Source organism: Saccostrea echinata, unplaced genomic scaffold, assembly GCF_033153115.1.
Source record: "Saccostrea echinata isolate AGI-Se365-2 ecotype Australia unplaced genomic scaffold, CSIRO_AGI_Sech_v1 ptg000075l, whole genome shotgun sequence".
NCBI classification, from domain to species: Eukaryota; Metazoa; Mollusca; class Bivalvia; order Ostreida; family Ostreidae; genus Saccostrea; species Saccostrea echinata.
Window position 1 is genome coordinate 732501 of NW_026889824.1, and position 10025 is coordinate 742525.

Consider the following 10025-nt stretch of genomic DNA (forward strand, 5'->3'; position numbering starts at 1 on the left):
GTCATGATCAGGAAAAATCTGTAGACACTTCAGTGTGTAAATAACGGCCTAACAATTAGAATAAACTAGAAATATGTCCATAGGACATGAATGCCCCGCCAAGGGTATATTAGTAATGCAACATTTTAACACAAATTGAGAAAAGTGAGGTCAAGGTCAAAGGAAAGGTCAAGGTCAAAAAATATTGCTGCAGTTGAATAGCTTACATCAGTATGTATCAGCATATGACGTTTGATTCAGAAACTAATTTAAGAAAAGTGAGGTCAAGATCAAAGGAAAGGTCAAGATCAAAAAATGTTGATGTAGTTGAAAAGGTTACATCAGTATGTATTAGCATATGAAGTTTGATGAAAATATTATGAATGGTTTCTTTAAAACTGAGCTAAACACTAATTTAAGAAAAGTGAGGTCAAGGTCAAAGGAAAGGTCAAGGTCAAAAAATATTGATGCAGTTGAATAGCTCTCATCAGTATGTATCAGCATATGAAGTTTGACACTAATTTAAGAAAAGTGAGGTCAAGGTCAAAGGAAAGGTCAAGGTCAAAAAACGTTGATGCAGTTGAAAAGGTTACATCAGTATGTATTAGCATATGAAGTTTGATGAAAATATTATGAATGGTTTCTTTAAAACTGAGCTAAACACTAATTTAAGAAAAGTGGGGTCAAGGTCAAAGGAAAGGTCAAGGTCAAAAAATATTGATGCAGATGAATAGCTCTCATCAGTATGTATCAGCATATGAAGTTTGATAACACTATCTTGAATGGTATCTTTAAAACTGAGCTAAAAACTTATTTAAGAAAAGTGAGGTCAAGGTCAAAGGAAAGGTCAAAGTAAAAAATATTGATGCAGTTGAATAGCTCTCATCAGTATGTATCAGCATATTAAGTTTGTTAAAAATATTTTGAATGGTTTCATTAAAACAGAGCTAAACATTAATTTAAGAAAAGTGCGGTCAAGGTCAAAATAAAGGTCAAGGTCAAAAAAATGTTGATGCAATTGAATAGCTTACATCAGTATGTATCAACATATGAAGTTTGATTACACTATCTTGAATGGTATCTTTAAAACTGAGCTAAACACTAATTTAAGAAAAGTGAGGTCAAGGTCAAAGGAAAGGTCAAGGTCAAAAAATGTTGATGCAGTTGCATAGCCCTCATCAATATCTATCAGCATATGAAGTTTGATAAAAATATCTTGGATAGTTTCTTTGAAACTGAGCTTTGAACAGAGCTAAACGCAAAGTGTGACAGAAGGACAGAAGGACGGAAGACGGACATGACAAACACTATATGCCCCGGCCATATTCATGGCGGGGCATAAAAAGTCAGCATTTGACTTAAAGATAGGTTGTATTTGCTGACAAGGTCATTGTATCGACCATAAAACTTGTGAAATGAAGACTTCAAGCAAAATTGATATCCCTGTTTCATCAATAGCTTGCCTCAATTTCGAAATTGTTCATATGTCGAGCATGCTCTTGCATATTGCATCAACTACATAAGTAAGGGAAGTTGACAATTGAAAAATTGAAGTCATTATGTTTATCATAAATCTTTGTTGTAAGGTAACCATTAATGTCTTTTTCTAGTAAAATATCCAAATATTTAACAGATGTATCAGACTCTGTGGTATCTTTTATTTCAAGCTCACTGGGATATATTGAGTCAACATATGAATGGAAGTAACTATTGTTAATTGGTATTACATAGTCCATATATCTAAATGTTGAGTTGAAGGCCACAGCAAGTGTTTTCTTGATGCATCTCAGGGCTTCAGAGTGTCTGATTACATTTTATCAGTGACCTTCTTTATGAAAATTATGGTTATCCCCCTTTGCTTTGCTGCTGTCTGTCGGTCTGTCTGTCTGTCGGTCCATAAACAGTTTCTGTTCATTTTCTTTGCAGAGGTTGCAGATACTGAAATGAAATTTAATATACAGATTTATCATAAGAATGTCTAGATCAAGTTCTGTTTTGGGTACAATCGAGCAATTTTTGACAGAGTTATGCCCTTTGGACTTTGAAAAATTCCAATTATTTGAGGCTTCCCTTCATTTTCTTCGCAGAGGTTGCACATACTAAAATGAAATTTGATATACAGATTTATCATAAAAATATCTAGGTCAAGTTCTGTTTTGGGTATGCTTGAGCAATTTTGTGAGTTATGCCCCTTGGGCCTAGAGAAAAATTCCAATTATTTTTTTTGGGGGGGGGGGGTGTCATTATTTTGGATACAGAGAGGATAAGAGTCATCAAACCTTGTCAGTTGATGCATGCCTCAGCATGCATGTGACAATTATCAAGAAGCTTAAGGGCCTTAATGGTCACCTGAGTATAGTGTAACACTATAAATGAATGATTCCATAGATTGAATATAATAAAATAAAACCAAAGAAGCTGATAAATGAAACTTTGTTGCCCAAAACAATAGAAATGGGATAATCAGGGATCACTTGCCTTTATTTGCTCCCATTTTTCACTATCCCTATGCAGCCTAAACGAGACAATAGTCCTTACCTATTTAATATCAACTCCAGAGTTCTTGTGTGTAAGATCAGAATGTTTTTTAGCAAAATAATTTTGCAAATAACTTATGACAAGGTTTGTAAATTTGCTAGTTACATTTTTATTCAAGAAGTACCTGTCAAAAAGCCTGGACTTTAATTTATCATGGGAAATGGAAATGGTTGTATATAGAGTTGAAAAGTCATAAGTTTTGATGTTATTATTTTGGTAAAATTTTGCGATTTCAAATTTTCCAAAAGTTCCCTGGAATTTTTAAGAATCCATATCTGATGTACACCACTTCTCGAATATATTGTTGCACAGTACTGAAGTTTCTCCTTCACTGCTGTTAATATTTAAGTGAGGAGTAAAGAAAGATTTGGTAGAAACTTTTCTGGAACCCGCTATGTATCTCTGTAAGAATTTTTATGAAGTTTTAGAATCCAATATACATGTAGATATGGTAATTAAAATTCATTTTTGTTGTTGGGAATATTAAAAACATTTTAAACTGACATGTGATTTGGAAAAATTTCCTCCAAAGAAAGGGAGCTATGGGTATAAGTTGGATTACCACTTGCTGAATTAAATACAATTCAAATAACGAGCCTTACAAACAAAGATGATATTGTTACCTGCTTTGTCAGCTGGGACCAGTACATACTGATCGGGTAATCTATCTAATTTTTTTTTTCACTTCTGCATTATTGAACACAGAAGGATAGATGGTTTTCATATTGCCCCTCAATCACTTAATGCAAGATTTTAACATTCATCTGATACACTATCATTTTCTTGATAGAGAATCTTGATAAACGTAAATCTCGATCGCGATCTTAAAAATGGACGTTGCCAGCCCAAATTTTCTCAGTTGCAAAAATGTGAGTTAGTTTCAATTTTTTGGTCGACCATTTTATTTGCAACTTGGAACACTGTGTCACAATGGTTTTTACATGAACATGATGAATGAAAAATAATGTGGATTCATATATAAAAAGTGTAAAACATTGATAGTTTGATAAAAAGAAATTCCCATGATTTGTGGTGAATATGATTTTTATCCAACAAGTTGTGTGCTTTTTATCCCCTCGCCAAGGCTCAGGAATGAAAAACACAACTCACTGAATAAAAAAATCATACCACAGATCATTGGAGATTCTATATATATGCCATGGATCTTTAGAGAATAGATTGTATGTCTCAAAAGCCTAATAATGAGTTTCAACTCTATCACTTCTGTAAAAAGTTTGTAGTTTTCTGTATCTCTTACAAAAACTTAAGCTTAAAAGCTTACATTTCAAAAGAAAATGTCCTCTGTTAATAGGACCTAGGTTAAGTAAAGCTATTTACCTATTAATTAATTATTATACCCCTGCTCCAAGGAGAGGGAGGTATGCTGTTTTACCCTTGTGTGTCTGTCTGTCCGTAACAAATTTTTCGTCACAGTTTTCTCAGCAACTACTGACTGCAGATGCTTGAAATTTTAGCACGTTCTTTGTTTAGTCATGCCATATGGTGGGATGAAATTTTGTATGAATCCAATGTCAATTTCCTGTTTATCCATGCGTCTGTCCATAACGCATGTATGAATCCGATGTCAATTTCCTGTTTATCCATGCGTCTGTCCAAAACTGAACTTGTGTACATTCACATCAAAGCGGGGGTATTACTAGTGAGCATTGGCTCACAGACTTCGTGTTCTTTTTCGAGTCCAATATCAATATAGTAAGTTTTATATTCTATCGTGGTTACTGTTATTTTTCTCCTGATTTATTAGATTTATAATGTCAGCATAGAAACATATAAATGTACAAAAATGTTCAAATTCAGCCTTCCAATCATATCTCATTGGTATTAGTCATGCTATGATATTCACAATCAGTGTTTCATATGTTTTAAGTTTTATCTGTATGTGTTGGATCATAAATAAAAAAAAATCTTAAATTTTGGAACAAAATGTGAACTTTTAATATTGCAGATATACATGTATGATAAAAATTCACTGAAAATCTTGAGGCTAATAGAATGGTACATATTGATGTAATATATACTTACGAATATCCAAGTATTGCTTGTTATAAGATATTTGTTCCCTGTACATTTTTGTTTCATTCTTTGACATTAAAAAAAAAGTGGAAAACAGAGGACATGACAAAGTGACTAAATAAACAATAACTCCAGATCCTCAAATTATGCCTTTAGATGTAGCTTTTCTGATATATATATATATATATATATATATATATATATATATATATATATATATATATATATATATATATATATATATATATATATATATATTTGTACCATCTTTATTTCAATTATTGAAACTTTTTCATTTTTAGCATTTATATTAGGGATGTCAATTTTGTCAATAATTCATATTCGAATATTCGATGGAAGTATTCGAATATATTCAAATATTCGATAAAATAAATAAATCTGATAAATTATGAAAGGTTTAGCGTAGGTATTCTTATACTGGAAGTAAAATTGTGTGCAGGTGTACAATAAGGAATTCCATTTGATATTTGTCAATGTTTGAAATAAATAATTGATTTCAATGTAGAAAAATATGATTTTAACAAATTTAATAATTTAATAAATTATAGTAGCTCCAACTTAGGAACTAGTCTTCTTACCAAAGGCAGGATAGTCGTATATATACTGTTTCGATTTCAATACGTGTAATCAATTACAATTATCAGCGTAATAAGAGATATGATTATAATCTTTGAAAGAATATTTTTAAAATATAAACAAAAATATTTCCATGGACATTTTTCCTAGGCAATTAATTAATTTACCGATAATGAATATAAAATTCAGAATTATGTACAATCCGAGATACTCAAGTAATATACACATTTATTCTAAAATTAAGCCCTTTACGATATTACATGTAATTACTGACGAATTCTATCAGACACTCATTCAATGATCAATTGAATATATTTTGATAAGTATACTCTTAACGTCTTTTAGACATTCCAAGAAGGTTTTCATTTAATCAAAATTTATTAATCACAGTACTTCTTTTTATGAAATCTGTAAAACACCGAATATTCGAATCTTAAATTTATATTCGAATATCAACTCATCGAATGAATATTCGAATGTTCGAATATTCGTTGACATCCCTAATTTATATATACAACTCACCTTGATAATGCCTCAGGTGTATTTTCTGTATCGTGTATTCTGACAAAAAAATATAAAGCAAATAAAATGGTACATGCACAAGTTATGGAACCTTATGAGTGAAAAATTCTCGAGAGGGACGTTAAACAACATACAATCAATCAATCTTTTTGTCCCTGGGATTGCAATAGCTAAATTTCTTCAAAACTATAGTGTACTTAAATTTTACTAAGCTTATCCCTTATAATCTAATATTTTTAGAACAAATGGCATTTTGATATGTGGAGTTTAAAATTAATATAGCCATAATAAACATCACCCGAAGAAAAAAACAAAACAAAAATAACAAATGCATATGTTTATTAAGGTGCATGTCTTTAATGAGTTTGAGGGGGAAAAAAAGATTTCAAAGAATTACAAGTTGGGAATGATGAAATATATAGCAGCAATACCAGGGAGAAACTTTATTAGGCTGCTAAATAAAAATCATATTTAGCAGCAATATCAGGGAGACACATTATAAGGCTACAAAATAAAATTTATATTATATCAGTATTCACACTGAGCAAAATGTCAATGCGTAAATATGTGTTGTTTCTGTCAATTTGGAATGTACTAGTACATTTTGGTCGAGGTGAGTGTATATAATTGTGTGCTTTTTGTTTGAAACAATCCATAGTTGAGTTGTTTTTTTTACAGTTTTATAAATAATAGCGTTTTGAAATTTGTCTTTTTAAATACTATAGTACTAGAATGTTGAATCAATGATAAATGAATTCAAACTAAATTAAATAATACTTTTTCTTTTTGATTTATTTATTTTTTTATTTTTTTCCCCAGGTCCAACTGTATCAAAATTTGACATTTTACACATAGCCATTGGAGCCTCGATATCATCATTTTTCTGTATTGTGTTGGTGATCTGTGGACTTTATCACAGACGAAGACTCACTCCAGAACAAATGCGACGAAGGCGTTGTGAGACTCCGCCGGAACAGGACACTGTGGAGGTTCGTTATGTGGCGGCAGATTCTTCCTGTAACACAACAGACCGCCTACTGCAGTTGGAACATGTGGCACTGAACGGAGAGAATGGCAAGACTTCAGTTTCACATTCATTTCATTCACCCAGTGAAAGCAAAAAGCATTTAGCTGGTTCTCCAGTGACAACACCTAGTGCCACTCCACCTCCCTTCAAAGTTAATAAACCCCACATTGGAGGTGATCAGGATATTAAGACAGTGGACTCTGCTGTGAATCACAAACCCCGTATTCCCCAGATACAGAAAGTTTCCATAGTATAGAACTCCCTCAGGATCTCATTAAAAGAGTAGATCTCTACTGACCTACAGTGTGTTCAGTTTACATAGAAAGCATTGTCATATCATTTTCATATGTATTCACAAGTATGCTTGTGCTGTTTTGCATGTATGTTGAATAGAAATTGAACAGTGATTTAGATGTGAATTCATACCACTTATTTTTGATTTGTATGTAAAATACCAATGTGACTTGTGAAAATGAATTAAGTTGGAATGCAGATACATTACAAAAAGTGTGATATGGTTCCTAGGGGTATGAGTATTTGATTTGTCAGAATACCTAGGCCAATTATAATATTCAGAAGAATTTTTTTTATTTGTTAGATGTGTCAATATTCTGAAGATTGCATTTAGTGGCAAAGATATAAAATGTTTGCAAATGCAACCACACTTTTATTCATGTTACTTCATTCATTGAAAATGTGTTCTGGATGCAGGGAAATACTTTAAAGGAGACACTGATTTTCCCAGCTCTCAAACATTAAAGAAAATGTGTCTTTATAGACTTCCCCATAGATTTAAACAGCGCATTGCCAAAGCTTTATTTTAATTAAATGAGATTATTGCAACCATTCATTTCTTCAAAAATATTAAATTCATAAAAGAAATGGCAGCAGAATTTCAAATAACATGTACACAAGAGTTTCTATATATTCCCTGCAGTTTTACTAAAGGTCAGCAGAAGATTTGTGATTAGGATTTAAATTTATGCAATGATGAAAATTGCACTAAATAGCAAATTAACCCTTCAGAAATTTCCAACAAAAATGAAAGCTTTCCATGCACAAAACAGAAATTAAATATTTGGAGATGGAACATTTTTTTTAAATGTTCCAAAATACCTTTTAGGCAAAGGCTTAGGCGAGTTTTCTAATTGCATTTGTCCGTCATTATTCTGCATCTGTTAAGATCATTTTTCATTTTAATTTGACAAGTATTAACCAAAATTGGCTCAAAGATTATTCTGCATAGTTATTGGTCATATAGAGAGATTATTCTGGTGAGCATTGTGGTCAATAGCCTGTTGTTTTGAAATGGTGTCACAAAATTATTGACTTGGCTTTATACATGTATGTTTATTTCATGAGAAAAAATTAAAATTGTGTTCTAATGTTTAAAAATACACAAAAGCAAGATGTTTGATCAAAACAAAAAAAAAACTATAGTCAAAAATTTCAATTTATTAGGCATTGCTCATCTTACCCACAAGCTGTAATGCAGTATCGTCTACCGTGGCGGTGCATTTGATATTTTTTCCCCTAAGGGGGGCCTTAAATGAAAAGGAGGTAGTAAAAGGTAAATCTAGAGTAAGGTCAATTAAAGTTTTTCTCAAGAGCCACTGGACCAGGAAAGACAGAATTTACATGAGAGCCTGCATACATAATTTTGAAAAGCATCCCTCTTTCTTGCGGGCCTGGAATGGGGCCATTGTAGTGGGATCGAATATCTTGGAATAACTTGAAAAATCTCAGTAATGTTAAATCAAGGTTTCGTGGGGAAAAAGTTTGACTCAATTCTGTTGTTCACAAAATATTAAAAAAAATATAAATGACAAAAGATAGGGAGTATGTTGACAAAAAAGTGTGCATGATTGGGATGATTGTTAAGGCCAATGCACTTTTCTTAACGTAATTAATGTAACATTTTGAAGTTTGATAACCATTGTTATAATGTTATATTTTAAAGAGGTGATTTATAATGAAAATTTGAAGTATTAAAAATCATAGTGTTTTGATATTACTGAGTATTTGTATCTTAATATAAACAAGATAGTTGTGTTTTTAATTAGTTTATATTGTAAGAATCATACAGTACTAATGAACTTAAATTTGAACAAGATGAAAAGATTGTTCAATGAACAATACCATGCAAATAAGAGGAACAAGAACTCCGAATAGTTTCTTTTGCCACTTGTAAGATGCAGTGTTCTTCAGATATAATTAGAAAAGAATTTACAGATGTCAAAACTGAAAAATTATGAAGAAAAAAGAGAAATGTTCTATCTTAAACATGTTAAATCGTGTCCTGTAACTGTTAGGTACAGAACTTGAAATCCGTTTGTGACTTTTAATATTCTCGACCTGTTTGAAAAGTTGGAAGATTTCTGTCATGACTTTTTTTTACTAAACGTCATATCCTGTCGGTGGTCTAGGGGTATGATTCGTGCTTAGCAAATGAGAGGTCTCGGGTTCAAATCCCGGAAGATCCCGTATTTTTTTTTTTAGCTCACCTGAGCTGAAGGCTCAAGTGAGCTTTTCTGATCACTTTTTGTCCGTCGTCCGTCTGTCCGTCCGTCCGTCTGTCTGTCTGTCCGTCTGTAAACTTTTCACATTTTCGACTTCTTCTCAAGAACCACTGGGCCAAATTCAACCAAACTTGCCACAAAGTATCCTTGGGTGAAGGGGATTCAAGTTTGTTCAAATGAAGGGCCACGTCCTCTTTCAAGGGGAGATAATTAGGAATTAGTGAAAAAACAATGGCATCATTTAAAAATCTTCTCAAGAACCACTGGGCCAGGAAAGATGAAACTTATGTGGAAACATCCTCAGGTGGTGTAGATTCAAGTTTGTTCAAATCATGACCCCCAGTGGTAGGGTGGGGCCATAATGTGGGATCAAAGTTCTACATAGATATGTATAGGAAAATATCTTTAAAAATCTTCTTCTTAAGAACAGCAAAGCCATGATTGATCATATTTATATGGAAGCATCCTCAGGTGGTGTAGATTCAAGTTTGTTCAAATCATGACCCCCCGGGGTAGGGTGGGGCCACAATGGGGGAACAAAGTTTGACATAGAAATATATAGGAAAATATCTTTAAAAATCTTCTTAAGAACATTAAAGCCATGATGAGTCATATTTATATGTAAGCATCCTCAGGTAGTGTAGATTCAAGTTTGTTCAAGTCATGACACCCCCCCCCCTCCCCCCTGGGGATAGTATTGGGCCACAATGGGGTTCAAAGTTTTTCATAAGAGTATATAGGAAAAACTTTAAAAATCTTCCTCTCAAGATCAGCAAAGCCATGACTGGTCATATTTATATGGAAGCATC

The 10025-nt window shown here is 32.4% G+C and overlaps 1 protein-coding gene across 9 annotated transcripts in view; it reads left to right on the plus strand.

Moving 5' to 3' along the window:
- Positions 1 to 8708, plus strand: part of LOC133176479 (cubilin-like) — a 181220-nt gene extending 172512 nt beyond the window's left edge. For all 9 annotated transcript variants that reach the window (XM_061311595.1, XM_061311593.1, XM_061311598.1 and 6 more), the window contains one exon: positions 6490 to 8708. In XM_061311595.1, the coding sequence (XP_061167579.1) occupies positions 6490 to 6953 (464 nt within the window). In that variant the 3' untranslated portion in view covers positions 6954 to 8708. The remainder of the gene's footprint in view (positions 1 to 6489) is intronic.
- The last annotated feature ends 1317 nt before the right edge of the window (positions 8709 to 10025 follow it).